Here is a 15,612-nt window from a genome sequence, read left to right as displayed (position 1 = left end):
CTCAGAATAGTCTCCAACTCATGGTGATTCTCCTAACTTTCTCCAAGTGCTGGGATTAAAGGCATGCACCACAATGCCTGGCTATACGTATTACTTTTTAAAACACCTACTCATAAAATCTAAGATTTACACTACTTTTTAAATGAAGCAATAAAACAATTTTGATAGTACATTGAACATTAATTTTAAAATACAACTTACTTAATAAGGGCTGCAATTATCTGAACGTTTAATGCTGATCCATTAATGAAACGATCGTGCAATATCTGGAACCCATTTAAAGTGCCAAATTTGTTGAGTAGATCCACTAGCCAACCCTGCAATACAATTAATGAAAAAGAGTAACTTCCTCTGCTTTTAGGGGGACAAGGTACTAACATAATTCAAGAAGTAGAACATTCAATAATATCAAGTAATCTGGGAAAAGACCTCAAAATACTGCATTATGTTCACAGTAATCCATCTGGGAAGAAACAGCATAAGTACCAAGTACAAATTAGACTTGTAGGGACAGTTTGTTCATGTAAGTAACAGTGGATTAATAAGAATCAGAGGGCATGCCTCTATTTCAGCAACCCCACCAATAAGAGAATGTGTATCTTCAAAATATCTGAAGGAATTTCTATTAATTTAGGAAGCAGAAATACTTCAAAAACTATTAAGTCCAGAAGCTACTTAGTATCCTAACTTATTATAATAAATTCTGAATCAATTTACATGCTGATACTTTTGCTAATTTCTATGCATGCATTCAGTACTCATGTTAGAAGCAGCATCATGGAACAGTAACAAGAATCTTTCAGCCTGTTCTTTAAGGAAGAGTACTAACTTAAAGTATAATGTAGTTGGGATATATAGCAGTTAAGTTGCTAAAAGCATATCACCATCTGAAAATTAATGAACTAAAGACAGCCTTTTATATTTTGCCAACTTCTAAAAGGCCACATTTTAAAAGCCACTGAGGGAAAACCATGAGCAAACAGCAATTTCTCTATTAAGCCTCTAGCAAAAACAATTCCTAATTAATAAAAAGGAGAAAATGCTAAATAAAAAAATGGTTAATGTTTTGAAAAGCAAATACCATTGCTAATAGTAGGGAATCTACATCATCTAGTAAGTAAACAATGTTTCAGCAAGTTCATTACAATATTTTCCTATCTTTGTATTTGGGCTTAAAAGAGTAATTCAAATTAATTAAAACTGAGTAATTAATTTACCAGATTCCTTTGGGTATTCAGTAATTCTAGTAAACATACATGCTCATTATTTAATATACTTTTAGCATACAATAATTAAGCAGTCAAAAGGTATTTTTTCTGTATTTCTCAGCTGCAATGTGTACTTACAGAATAGAAATACTCAAGAATATTTAGAGTGCTTCAAACAAAAAAAATGAGTAAGCTAGCTTTAGCAATTGCAAACAAGGGCCTTTCTTGTCTGACTATAAGTTGTCAAGCCTAGAATAGGTCATAATATTTATAACGTCATTTTACCTATACTATTGATACAAATTCCTATTACCAAAGAGCACAAGTATATTTTTCCTTAGATCTTTTGGCTCCACTATTTAAGTTTTTACTATATTTTCAACATTTCAATAATCTCATTTAAGCAACATCAAAGAAGAGGTGTGAAGCAGAGGAAATGCCACCATAGTCAGGTCAGTTACACTCCCCAAAACAGTCTGGCACTTTAATTTTGTCACAGGTTTAAAACTGAGACCAACCAAGTTTAACACTGAGGGGAGTTCACAGAGGGAAGTGAAGACCTACCCAAAACTCTAGGTGATAAACAGGAAGACTCAAAAACAAGACTTTTAAGCTCTGTAATTTGCAATTTTATTGGTCAATTTTGAGGGAGGGTCTCACAGTAGCCCAGGCTGACCTGGAACTCAACTGTGTAACTCTGGACTCAAACTCACTACTATCCTAATATATCCTAATACCTTGGCCTTCTTGGTGCTGGGATTAAAGGCATGCACCAACACAGCCAGTTATAATTTGGAATTTTTCAATGGTAAACAGAAGCCACTACAAACTAAGTACTATAAATTAATTTACAGTTTGGAAAGTTTATTCTCATCAAATATCTTCAATGACTGAATGACACATTTCAAATTTTTGGATCAGGAATGCTCAATCACTGAATTATGTCAATATTCCCAAAATCTGAAAAAAAATCTAAAATCTGAAAGTCTTCTGGTTTCAAGTACTTCAAGTAAAGAATACTCAATCTCTGGAGATAAAGAGGAAAAAATATAGACATTCACATTTCATTTATATTTTTCATGATATCATAGTGTCTGTACTAACTAAGGACATAGTTAAAATTTCTGTCAAATGTGGGGCTGGACTCAACTGATGAATGGATAATGAAGATGTGGCACATTTATACAATGGAGTTCTACTCAGCAGTAAAGAAAAATGAAGTTATGAAATTTGCAGAAAAATAGATGGATCTGGAAAGGATTATACTAAGTGAGGTAAAAGGCCCAGAAAGCCAAGCACCACATGTTCTCCCTCATATGTGGATCCTAGCTACAGATGATTGGGCTTCTGCGTGAGAAGGAAAATACTTAGTAGCAGAGGCCAGTAAGTTAAAAAGGAGACATAAAGGGTAGAGAAAGGAAGGGGGGAGGATACTTAATAGGTTGATATTGTATATATGTAATTACAATGATTGTAATGGGGAGGTAATATGATGGGGAATGGAATTTCAAATGGGAAAGTGTGGGGGTGGGGAGGGAGGGAATTACCATGGGATATATTTTATAATCATGGAAAATGTTAATAAAAATTAAAAAAAATTGTGAAAAAAATTGGGGGCTGGAGAAATGACTTAGTGGTTAAGGTGCTTACCTGCAAAGCCTAAGAACCCAGGTTCGATGACCCAGGATCCCACATAAACCAGATGCACAACATGGCACATTCATTTGGAGTTCATCTGCAGTGGCTGGAGGCCCCTGTGCACCCATTCTCTCTACGTGGCCCCCCATCAATCAATCAATCAATAAAATATTTTTAAAAACTTAATTTCAATAAAAAATCCTTTAATCAATTTTCAAAGTTTCTTGTTTATTAAGCAATATGAGAAAACAAAATTTCTCTGGTTTCAGTAGTGAGTAGGTTAATTCTAATGAATATACTTTTATTTCTTGACTTGTAACCATAATTTGAGCCACATTAAAAAAAAAAAACCCAAAGGCTTTGGAAAGCTAATTATCTTTTGATTTTTGTTTTTCCAGGTAGGGTCTTGCTCTAGCCCAAGCAGTTTGGCAATCCTCCTATCTCTGCCTAACGAGTGCTGGGATTAAAGACATGCACCACCATGCTTGGCTACAGTTCTAATTTTATCTGAGTAAGGAGATATATATATATATATGTATATATATATATATATATATATATATATATGTATATATATATATACACACATACATACATACATATATATATATATATATACACACACACACACATACATACATACATATATATATATATATATATAGTGGTTTTTTTTTTTTTGAGGTAGGGTTTCACTCTGGCCCAGGCTGACCTGGAATTTACTATGTAGTCTCAGGGCTGCCTTGAACTCACGGCAATCCGCCTACCTCTGCCTCCCAAGTGCTGGGATTAAAGGCATGCACCACCAAGCCCAGCTTAGACATATATATTTTTTTAAGGTGGAAAAGTCCCCAAAGTGTCAGAGCAAGCATGCTTCCGATTTAACCTGGCATCCAAGGAAGAGAAAGCAAGGGAAAAAAGGAAGTCATACTTCTGGAGTTAGAACTCAGAAAAGCTGCCCTGTTCAGCAGTGAGTCTGTGGGAAAATGTCCAGTTGTGGTATTAAGAATTAAACTTCAAAGATATAAAAACATGTTAAAGCAGAAATTACCCCAAAACATTGTTTTAGCCATGTTAAATTCTAATTCCCCATGAGTATCCCAAATTGTAAATTATTTATCCACTGAAGGGAAAAAATGGAGTAAAATCTTAAAAAAAAAATGAATGCAGGTATAGATTAAATTTTTTTTTAGATAAAACTTTTGATTTTGAAGATTGCCATTATTCCGATGATGACAACCTGACCTACTTGAGCAAAAATAAGCCACCTAGTGGGATTAATATGAGTTGAAAATAGCTCAAAATTTAAAATGAACTAAGGATTGTACATAAGACTTTCAATTTTTTTGAGCCAGGGTCTCAGGTAACCCAGACTGGCTCCAAATTCCTGTTCATTCTGGCTCCACCACCCTAGTGCAGAAATTACCCCAGGGTCTTGTGCATGCTAGTAAGTCTTCTGCCAACTGAGCCACTTTTGCAGCCCATACTTTCAAATTGTCTAGCACCTAGAATATTTAAAGTCTTTAAAATGTCTCCCTAAATTCAAACATTTAAAAACAATGTACTCAATGGAACACTCAGGAGCCACAGATTGTTACTAGAAAACTTTCAGTGCAATGGATGTGATACCTTCCAGTGAGTTGTTGGCAAGGGGTCCTTGATGCCACCAAAGTATTACAGGCCATTGCCAAGGCCCTTGGTTTCCCACCAGGAATAGATGGTAAGACCCTATTGCTAAAGACTCCACATACTTGGGCTACAAACTCACTGAGAAATCCTGCTGGAACTAAGCTGATAACCTCCTCCATGTAGACCAGCTGACAGAAAGGTGGAAAAAGCCATGCTTCATGCAGTTCAATGGGAGAAAGAGAAATCACCAGTGAAGATACTCAACAGTGGATACTGCAAGCCTTAATTTGGCAACCAGGCCAAATGAGCCAACAGGTACAATAGTGGCATATCTGTTATGGTGGAAACCAACTGCCCTCTAATTTGACTGGGGGCCCACTCCATGGGAGGGAATACATCCCTGATACTGAAAACCTACAACAGGGGTAGTCATGAGCCCTAGGGTTGTAACATCTGCTGCTGTCTGGCTAAATGTATATACTATGCTCATCAAACTTGCCAGTAAACACTTCTCTTAATGTTCATACCCTCTACTTTCACTTTTGGTTAGAGAATCTTCTCTTTTCAGATGGCAGTGACCTTGGGATGACTCAGAAGGCACCATGGTGCTGAGAAGAAGTGACAGGAGTGCTCAGCACTGCAATATCTCCATCACACCTTCCAGGGCTCAGGGTCCATTGTGGAAGAGGTGGCAGAAAGAATGTAAGAGCCAAAGGAAGGGTAGGACTCCTTACAATGTGCTCCTCCAGACACAAAATGGCCTGGATATCCATAACCTCACAGTGCCTGACACTACCTACACAAGACCATCATAATAGGAGGAAAAGATGATGACATCAAAATAATAGACTGATTGAGAGGGGGAGAGGATATGATGTAGAGTAGATTTTCAAAGGGGAAAGTGGGGTGAGAGAGGAAATTACCATGGAACATTGTTTACAATCATGGAAGTTGTCAATAAAAATTAATTAAAAATAAAATAAAAACAATGTACTGCTAACGTAGTAAAAAATTATGGTCTGTTTACAATGACATAGGAAATTTACATTTATATATTCAAGTATGTATTTAAGTGAGATTTAATAGATTTACTACGTATCCTGCTTTCACTTTATATTTTCTATAATTCTATTTGTGATGTATTTTCAAGTATTTTAGGATATTCTCAAATTATGAAGGCTTTATAGATCAATACCTGAGGTTTATAATCAAAGTAGCAAACTCCTGTACTATAACTACAAAGGAAATTATGGTTTATTTCAGAGTAACCCAATGATGACTATTTCTATAGGCTGAGCAAAAATGTATGTGGGGCCGGGGCTAGAGAGATTGCTTAGTGGTTAAGGCATTTGCCTGTAAAGCCAAAGGACTTATAGTTCGATTCTCAAGGACTCACATAAGCCAGTTGCACAAGGGGGTACATGTGTCTGGAGTTCGTCTGCAGTGACTGGAAGCCCTGGCACGCCCATTCTCTCCCTCTCTCTGCCTCTTTCTCTCTATCAAATAAATAAATAAAATATTTTAAAAATGTATATGGGGCCAGGAAGGGTGGCACAAGTATTTAATACCAGCACTCAGGAGGCTTAAGAAAGAGGATCACTGTTAGTTTGAGCAAAACCTGAGACTACATAGTGACTACAGGTCAGGCTGGGGTACAGCAAGACTCTTCCTTGAAAAACCAAAAATTTAAAAAAAAAAGGGGAAAATGGGAAATGGCTTAGTGGTTACAACATTTGCCTCTGAAGCCAAAGGACCTGGGTTTGATTTTCCAGGATGCACACATGCCTGCAGTTCCTAGGCAGTGGCTAGAGGCCCTGGTGTGCCCATTCCCTGTATCTGTCACTTTCTCTTCTCTGTCTTTCTCTCTCATAAATAAGTAAAATATTTTAAAAATTACATGGAGTTGATAAAATATGCAGATTCAGTTTTGTGTATCTTTGGACTATTAGGTGGACATGCAAAATAGGACCTTTTATCTCGGCATGGTAGCACATACCTTTAATCCTAGTACTTGGGAGGCAGAGGCAGAGGTAGAAGGATCACTGTGAGTTCAAGGCCAGCCTGGGATTACAGTCAGCTCCAAATCAGCCTGGGCTAGATTGAGTCTACCTCAAAAAAAAAAAAAACAAAAAACTGCCCCCCAAAAAACTAAATGGGACTTATTTAACAGGATAGCCAAGATGCCCTTTATTATTAAGTTGTTTAAAAGTTCTCCCCCTTATTGCTAATAAAGTTGTAAATAAAGACCACCATACATTACAATCCAAAAAAACTGTACTTGGAAAAAGTTCTAAAAAATAATCTCAAGCAATGAACTAAAACGATGTTATGGTTACGCAGAAAGGCCTTTTCCTACTTCTACATAGTTCCATTCAAGTCTCAAAACATACTGGTTATCAGACTTTAAATATTTCAGCACAAAAACCTCAGTAGTGGTAGAAATACAAGACAGAACATACATAGCTTTGGTTTAAACAAAATCCAACTACTATGAAATTACTCTTTGCAATGTTAATTAAAAGGTGTTCATATTACTGGAAGTTCTGTGGTAGAGGAAAAATTGTAATGTCTAATTTTGAAAGTAACAAACCAACACACTTTTGGTGATCGAGGGTCTGGAGAACGAGCAAAGAGTTCATCTTCAGGCAACTGAACACTTGAGGAAACTGATTCACATGGACGTGTACCATTGTAGATATGGAATTTGCAGTGAGGATTTAAGGCCATGGCAAGAAGTTCTAGAAGTGGAAACCAGTCCTGGGACAACTTAGCCACACATAGCTCCACCAGGCGATGGGTATTGTTAATAATACATCTCTGTTATATACAGAAGAAAGGTGATTTAGAACATGAAAACATTGTAATGTCAAACCGAAGTATTTTGTAATCCTAATTCCTCTCATCTCAGTATTAAATGATCTCTCCATTTCTTTATACTGATCATGTGAATTATAATTTCACTAGTACTATGATCAAATTGTCAAAATTAATTATGATATTTATAATTTATGATATCTATTTTCAAAAGCTTTTGCTGTGGCTTAAAAAATAACATTGGTACCATAAATTATCAACTCCTGCTCTATTTCTTCAGACAAAATTTTTTTCTTCTGCTTGGATCCTCACACCCAAGGTAGTAATTCTAAAATTAAAATGACATGTCCATTATCAAAGGTGGACATTTGTTATCCTAACTTTCAAACTTTCCATTTCTAAACCTATACTTTTTTTTGGTTTTTGAGGTAGGGTCTCATTCTAGCTCAGGCTGACCTGGAATTCACTATGTAGTTTCAGAGTGGCCTAGAACTCATGATGATCCTCCTACCTCTGCCTCCCAAGTGTTGGGATTAAAGACATGCATCACCATGCCAGGCTCTTAAACCTACAACTTCTAAATCCAAACTATTACATGATGTTGGGATTTTTAAGCTATAGCCAGTTAGAAAATAGTCCATAGACCACAAAAACATTTTCTACTTTACTTATGACTACTTTCACAGTGAATCAAAGAACAATGACTTAAAGCAATTATAACATTTATCAGTCCAAGAGATATGGGTAGCTTCTACTCTTTGAGACCTCTGTCATCTGATTCTATCTTATAAATACTGAAGTGAATTTGCCTCTGCCATCATTTGGAGACATTATAAGCCTGAAATTACTTTAAAATCTCCACTTGAAAGGGCTTTAAAAAAATTAGACCTAGCCGGGTATGATGGCATATGCCTTTAATCCCAGCACTCGGGTGGCAGAGGTAGGACGATCTCCTTGAGTTTGAGGCCACCCTGAGAGTACACAGTGAATTCCAGGCCAGCCTGAGCTAGAGCAAGACCCAACCTCAAAAAATAAAATAAAATAAAAGCAAAATGACACCCTATGATTTTAATCCAGACTTTAGAACTATTTAAAATAGTGGCTTAAGCAGGGCATCTTGGGAGGCAGAGATAGGAGGATCGCCATGAGTTTAAGACCACCCTAAGACTACATGGTTAATTCCAGGTCAATCTGAGCTAGAGTGAGACACTACCTCAAAAAATAAAAACAAACAAAATAGTGGCTTATGGTTTAAATTCTTTGGTTTTTTTAGGTACCAAAGTTGAAATATACATGTTATTTTCTATCCTTTTCTACATGATGAGTTCATTTCTCATTTGTTTCAACAACACTGACTTTTCTGGTACACCAGACATGTACTATTTGCTCATCTTCAGTGTTCTCCTTCCTTAATGATATATAAATAATGGTGTATCTTTCAAATGATAGTATCAGATTCAATAAGATGTGATAACTTGTGTAAGTCACATAGGCACTTATGAACCCAGGAGAAATTTCAAACACAAAATTTCAAACGTTAAATTTCATGCTCATTCTATAGAACCATACTGCCCTTCAATAAAGATAATTTACTATAAAATTATTCTGAAAGTTTTATACTCTAACCAATGGACCATATATACACACACAAATGTGGACACAAACATGAATATCATATAATCTGCTTTCAATGTCAAAACCAGGACTCACATGAATTTCAAACTTCCAGCCACTCACTGCTTCATCTGTAAGGATTTTAGTGAATGAAATTGTTAGCCCATCTCGAAAAAATCGTTGACATGCTTCACTTTTAATATCAAGGCCTAAGAAAATGGGAGGAAAAACATAAACACAGTTTTACAATGCTCAGTTATATGACACAAGATAATAATCAGAAACTAATCACAGCAATTGCAGCTACAAATTACAAGGCTGGATTTTAAACCCAAAATGGTGGCCAATACCATGTGACAGACAATCTAAATACTACCTAGCATTTGCTTCCTGAAAACAAGTCTGAAGTTTTACATTTCATAAACATTTTTTTAAATTATTTATTTATTTATTTGAGAGTGACAGACACCGAGAGAAAGACAGATAGAGGGAGAGAGAGAGAGAATGGGCGTGCCAGGGCTTCTAGCCTCTGCAAACGAACTCCAGACGCGTATGCCCCCTTGTGCATCTGGCTAACGTGGGACCTGGGAAACCGAGCCTCGAACCGGGGTCCTTAGGCTTCACAGGCAAGCGCTTAACCGCTACGCCATCTCTCCAGCCCTCATAAACATTTTAAAAATCTTAGTTGTAAACTATCCATTTAGCACCCTTATACTATTAATTGTATGGCCAAGTAAGATGACTTGCTTCTTCTTCCTTATGTGTCTCCTTTCACTGTTGCAGTATCTATGCTTCTTTTTATCATTCCTTTTTTTTAAGTTTATTTCAAGGTAAGAAGTAAAGAAAGCAGAGAGAACAGACTCCTCATGGAAGAGGGCACTAGGGAGCATAAAAACCCACTCTTCCAGTGGGAAGCTACACTTATGTAATCAAATGTAAGAAGCCCACTCCTCTAGAGTGATTGGTCAGTTTAAACAAAGACAAAAAAATGCTCTTTGGCTCATGATACATCCAATACTGCAGCAAGTCCCAGAAAGCCCACCAAGCCAGCACGCTGTTATTCAGAGTTAAGTCACGTGCCACCAAATACAAGGCATGTCTAATATTTTTTTTTCAAGTCAGATCTTACTACACAGTCCATGACCCTTGCTATAGTGTTCCAAGTGCAAGCATGTTACCAATCTCATTACACCTATTAATTCCTATTTCATTGAGACAGTTTCATTATGTAAGCCCATAGGCAGGTCTTGAACTCTCTCTCCACTATTGTCTCAGCTTCTAGTGTACTTTTGGGAAGTTATAGGCCTGTAACACCACAAATGACTCATTTATAATTATTAATGACAAAGTAAAAAGCTACTTAAGGGCTGGAGAGATGGCTTAGCGGTTAAGCGCTTGCCTGTGAAGCCTAAGGACCCCGGTTCGAGGCTCGGTTCCCCAGGACCCACGTTAGCCAGATGCAGAAGGGGGCGCATGCATCTGGAGTTCGTTTGCAGTGGCTGGAAGCCCTGACGCGCCCATTCTCAATCTCTTATCTCTTTCTTTCTCTCTGTTACTCTCAAATAAATAAATAAATAAAAATTAAAAAAAAAGCTACTCAAACTGCTACAAGAAATATTTTGATTGTACAATATGGATGACATTTAAACTTAAAAATATATGATCCATATCTGAAATAAACTACAGAGATAGAAAATTCACTGAATGTCAATACTATTAAATGAAAAGCCACCAGCCAGGTGTGGTGGCGCATGCCTTTTAATCCCAGCACTCAGGAGGCAGAGGTGGGAGGATCACTGTGAGTTCAAGGCCACCCTGAGACTACAGAGTGAATTCCAGGTCAGCCTGGACTATAGCGAGACCCTACCTTAAAAAAAATTCAAAAAAAAAAAAAAAGAAAGAAAAAGAAAAGAAAGAAGGCCAGGTGTGGTGGTGCACACCTTTAATCCCAGCATTCGGGAGGCAGAGGTAGGAGGAATGCCGTTAGTTGGAGGCCACCTTGTGAGTACCCAGTAAATTCCAGGTCAGCCTGGGCTAGGGTAAGACCCTACCTTGAACCTCCCCCCCACAGGAAGGAAGGCAGGCAGGCAGGCAGGCAGGCAGGCAGGCAGGCAGGCAGGCAGGCAGGAAGGCAGGCAGGAAGGAAGGCAGGAAGGAAGGAAGGAAGGCAGGAAGGAAGGAAGGCAGGCAGGAAGGAAGGAAGGCAGGAAGGAAGGAAGGAAGGAAGGAAGGAAGGAAGGAAGGAAGGAAGGAAGGAAGGAAGGAAGATAAAGGCAGGCCACCCTTTATTTTTAATTATGATTGGATGGCTAAGGCTTAGAACACAACTAGCACAGTGTTCCCTTCAATTGTGGAAAAGTGAAGCCTTGTTAATAGTTCATAGATTTTCAAAATTGATAAACCATTAAGATACTTAAAAAAGAGGGATAATTATTATAAGTGAAGTTTTCCCTTGCCAGGGAGTAAGACGGACTCAAGCAAGGTACTAAACATGTTAGTTTTGTCCATAATTAATTTCACTTGTTATAACACTCTATGGTGCTGGTGCTGTGATTTGGGTAAAGTACACCCTTCAAAGTTTTGGGCCACAACCCATGGTGCCACTAGGCGGTAGTGAAGCTTTTAAGAGATGGTTACGTTTTAAAATATTGGGACATGCTTTCAAAGGTGATTGTGGGACCCTCATCATATGCTACCTCATCACCGACCCAAAAGCAAATCAACTGATCATAGTATGAAATATCTGAAACTGTAAGCCAAAATAAAACTTTGTTTTTTATAATCTGATTATTGCTGCTTTTTTTTTAGAGAGAGAAAGAGAGAGAGAAAACTGGCATGCCAGTGCCTCAGCCACTGCAATCAAACTCCAGAAGCTTGCGCCACCTAGGGGGCATGTGATACCTTGCACTTGCCTCCCCTTTGTGCATCTGGCTTATGTGGGATCTGGAGAGAGATCAAACATGGATCCCTAGGTTTCACAGCCAACTGCCTTAACTGCTAAGCAATTTCTCCAACCCTGTTGCTGGTTTTTAATCTCCAATGCCATAATGGTTTTAATTATGTGTTCCCCATAAACTCCTATGTTTTGGGCTGATAGTAATTTGGGAGGCAGAGCCTTGCTGGAGGAGATGTGTATCAGGGGGTGGACATAGGGGTGTTATAGCCAGCTTCCCCTTGCATGAACTCTGCTCACTTTCCTGCTGTTGTTTTCCACAGCTGTGACATGGATATGTCCAGCCTTTGCTCATGCCACACTTTCCCCTTGATATTGTAAACCAAAATAAACTTTCTTCCTATCAGCTGCTTTTGGTTGGGTGCTTTATCTCAGTAAGAGAAAGCAACTACAATAAATGCCTTAAAAATGAATTGAGCATTATAACAGTAGTCCTCTGCTATGAGAATTCAGCTGTAAGTAAAGTAAACCAAAGTAACTGAATGACAATAAGGATTAATCCCAACAATTATGGTTTCATATCTGGACAACTGAAAACCAACATTCCCTTTTATTTGGCTTTTGATCTTTTTTGTTAAAACAAAAAATTCCATCTTTAAAGTCTTTTGTTGAATGAAAAAAAAATCACTTTTCCTATGTTTAAAAAATAGAAAGCTAGTTTATTGTGGAAACATATTATTAATAAAATGGAATCATCATTCAGTGGTTTGTAGATTAAAACTCATGTGCCCTTTGATTCTTGGAAAGTGCAAGTAATTTGCACATTTGCACAGCACTTATCTTAGGACCAGAAATGGCTCACTATAAATACCATCTCCATACTCTCTTACAACCAGTTAAACCTATTACCTAGCAGGTGCATCTAAGCTACAGCCCAAAATAGCTATGAATGCACCCCAACACAAAATACTTAAAACATTGAGGGTTTTCTGGTAACTCAGTTGTGTGGTACTTACATGTCCTTTGTAGATAATACAGTGTAGCCAAAAGGTTAGACATGCCTGAAAACCTTTTGTGTATATTACTTCCTATAACAGGAGTCTAAACAATGTTTTTTAACTTTTGATTGAAAACCTTTTCCCAAATCTAACAATAGATGTGCTCTTAAGAAATACCAATATTGCTGGGTGTGGTGGTGCACGCCTTTAATCCCAGCACTCGGGAGGTAGAGGTAGGAGGATTGCTGTGAGTTCAAGGCTACCCTGAGACTAGATAGTTAATTCCAGGTCAGCCTGTCCCAGAGCAAGACCCTACCTCGAAAAACAAAACAAAATAAAAACAAACAAAACAAAAAAACAAAGAAGTACAAATATGGCTGGGCGTGGTGGCACATGCCTTTAATCCCAACACTTGGAAGGCAGAGGTAGGATTGCCATGAGATAGAGGCCACCCTGAGACTACACAGTGAATTCCAGGTCTGGCCTAGAGTGAAACTCTACTTCAAAAAACCAAAATAAATAAATAAAATAAAAAAGGAATAGGAATATGCCAGGCATGGTGGCCAGCACTTGGGAGGCTGAGGTAGGAGGTTCACCGTGAGTTCAGGACCACCCTAAGACTACAACAGTGAATATTCCATGTCAGCCTAGGCTACAGCAAGACACTACCTTGAAAAATAAAAAATATGAATATATATATATATATATATATATATATACACACTTTTGTCTAATATCAGAGTTTACAGTTTTTCACAGCTGTTCTTTTAAAAGAATATGAGCCTTGCTTGTAACCTTGCTGTGTGTCCCCATAAAGAGAAAACTGAGGTTTTCAGGAATAAAGTAAAAGTCTATCCAGTAGAATACATGAAGAAAAGGACAACATAGAAACTTACCTTTTTTACTAAGATCAATAGCAGCTTCTAAAAGCACTTCTAGTTCCCCCTTTGGCAAAACTGGAACCACCCATCGAGGCCTGAGTTTATAAAATAAAGATGCTTATCAGTTATGTGCTAAAAGAGGTACCAAAAGTAAGTTACTAATTATGATTACTTCACTATGAAAATATTAATACTAACATGAAAATAAAATAATTGTTTTGGAAATTAAACATCTGCTATCTCTCCAAACAGATTAAAAAAAAATTGAGAGAGAAAATGGGCATGCCTGGGCCTCTTACTGTAGCAAACAAACTCAGGACCCATGCACTACTTTGTGTATCTGGCTTTGGAGGGGTACTGGGGATTTGAATCCAGACTGGCAGCCTTTGCAAGCAAAAGTCTTTAGCCACTAAGCAATCTATCCAGCCCCTCCAAATGGGATTTTTAAAGATACCATCAACTGAAAGGTACAAAAATGAGTGAAGAAAACTAGATCATAATGTAAAATATGAAATTACCATAATAAATCATGCATTAATTAGGCATCATAGATCCCTACTGTTAAAAGTTCACAGGAAAAAGCTCTTTCAGGATTTAGATTAAAAGACACATATCTAAACTTCCTCAGAAAGGCCAAAAACTTTAGGAGGTAGAGATTTATTAACTTTTGGGAGAAAAGTGAGTCGTAGGTCTGGATATTTCACAGCTGTCCTTTCCTTAAATAAGGATGCAGCCTTCTTGTGGATCCCAGCGCTGGCCCAACCATCTATCCATCTATTCTTTTTCCTCATCCTTCAAGCTCATATTCGCCTAATTCACCCCTCTCTTCACAGAAGAACCAACCTTCATCAACCTATCTTTTAATCTCTATCTTAAGATCTGACAAAATCCCCTAACACTCATGCATCCACTTAAAAAAAAAAATCATTCCATTACCATATAGTCTGTTAGAAACAAGTAACTGTTGTCATTTATACATATAAACATCCTCTCTATTTTTATTCCCTTAAAGACTGTTAATATGCTATCCTATTCTCTAGTCTACATTAAGTACTTTACTATAGTAACCAATCATCAGACAAAAATTAAAGTACAATACAACCGTTGTCTATGATGTATCTGCTACAGAGAACAGCCAAACACAATTACATTGTTTTGTTTCATGATCTCTGTACATAATTACTACAGAGGGCTACTAGAATGACATAATGTATTCTCTTAAATAGTTCATTTAAAACAATGGTTTAAGATAGGAAAATATTCAAAATAAATGAAGAAAGCAAGTTACAAAAATATATTAAGAATTTTGCCTAGGCTAGAGTGAGAACCTACCTCAGAAAACCAAACAACAACAAATAAACAAACAAAAACCCATAAAAACAAAAGGAACTTCATACTGGGCAGCAGAAATAGCTTAGCAGTTATAACACTTGCCTGCAAAGACTAAGGACCCTGGTTTGATTCCCCAGTACCCATGTAAGCCAGATGCACAATGTGGTGCATGCATCTAGGGTTCACTTGCAGTGGCTAGAGGCCTGGGTGTGCCATTCTCTTTCTCTCTCTCTCAAATAAAGAAATAAATAAAATTTAAAAAGAATTTCGTATTTGGTGCTGGAGAGATGGCTCAACAGTTAAGGAGCTTGCCTACAAACCCTAAAAACCAAGGGTTGATTCCCCAGTATCCACATAAAGCCAGATGCACAAGCTGGTGCATGTCTGCAATTCATATGCACTGACTAGAGGCCTTGACACATCCATTCTCTCCCTCTCCCCCCTCTTCCTGCCAAATATGTGGGTGAACACTTTAATTCCAGCACTCTGGAGACAGGTAGGTAGATCGTTATTGAGTTCTATGCCAGTCTGAGACTACATAGTGAATTCCAGGTCATTTTGGGCTATAGTGAGACCCCCTACCTCAAAACACCACACAGAAAAAT

General features: G+C 37.5%; 1 protein-coding gene across 4 annotated transcripts in view; it reads right to left on the bottom strand.

Moving 5' to 3' along the window:
• Window positions 1–15,612, bottom strand: part of Usp9x (ubiquitin specific peptidase 9 X-linked) — a 162,091-nt gene that overhangs the window by 105,569 nt on the left and 40,910 nt on the right. For all 4 annotated transcript variants that reach the window (XM_045140215.1, XM_045140214.1, XM_045140217.1 and 1 more), the window contains 4 exons: window positions 13,691–13,770; window positions 9,000–9,112; window positions 7,074–7,292; window positions 202–317 (listed from right to left, as the gene is read on the bottom strand). In XM_045140215.1, the coding sequence (XP_044996150.1) occupies window positions 202–317; window positions 7,074–7,292; window positions 9,000–9,112; window positions 13,691–13,770 (528 nt within the window). The remainder of the gene's footprint in view (window positions 1–201; window positions 318–7,073; window positions 7,293–8,999; window positions 9,113–13,690; window positions 13,771–15,612) is intronic.

Source organism: Jaculus jaculus, chromosome X (assembly GCF_020740685.1).
Source record: "Jaculus jaculus isolate mJacJac1 chromosome X, mJacJac1.mat.Y.cur, whole genome shotgun sequence".
NCBI classification, from domain to species: domain Eukaryota; kingdom Metazoa; phylum Chordata; class Mammalia; order Rodentia; family Dipodidae; genus Jaculus; species Jaculus jaculus.
The sequence above is the reverse complement of the archived record's forward strand: the minus strand, read 5'-3'. Positions and strand labels throughout refer to the sequence as shown.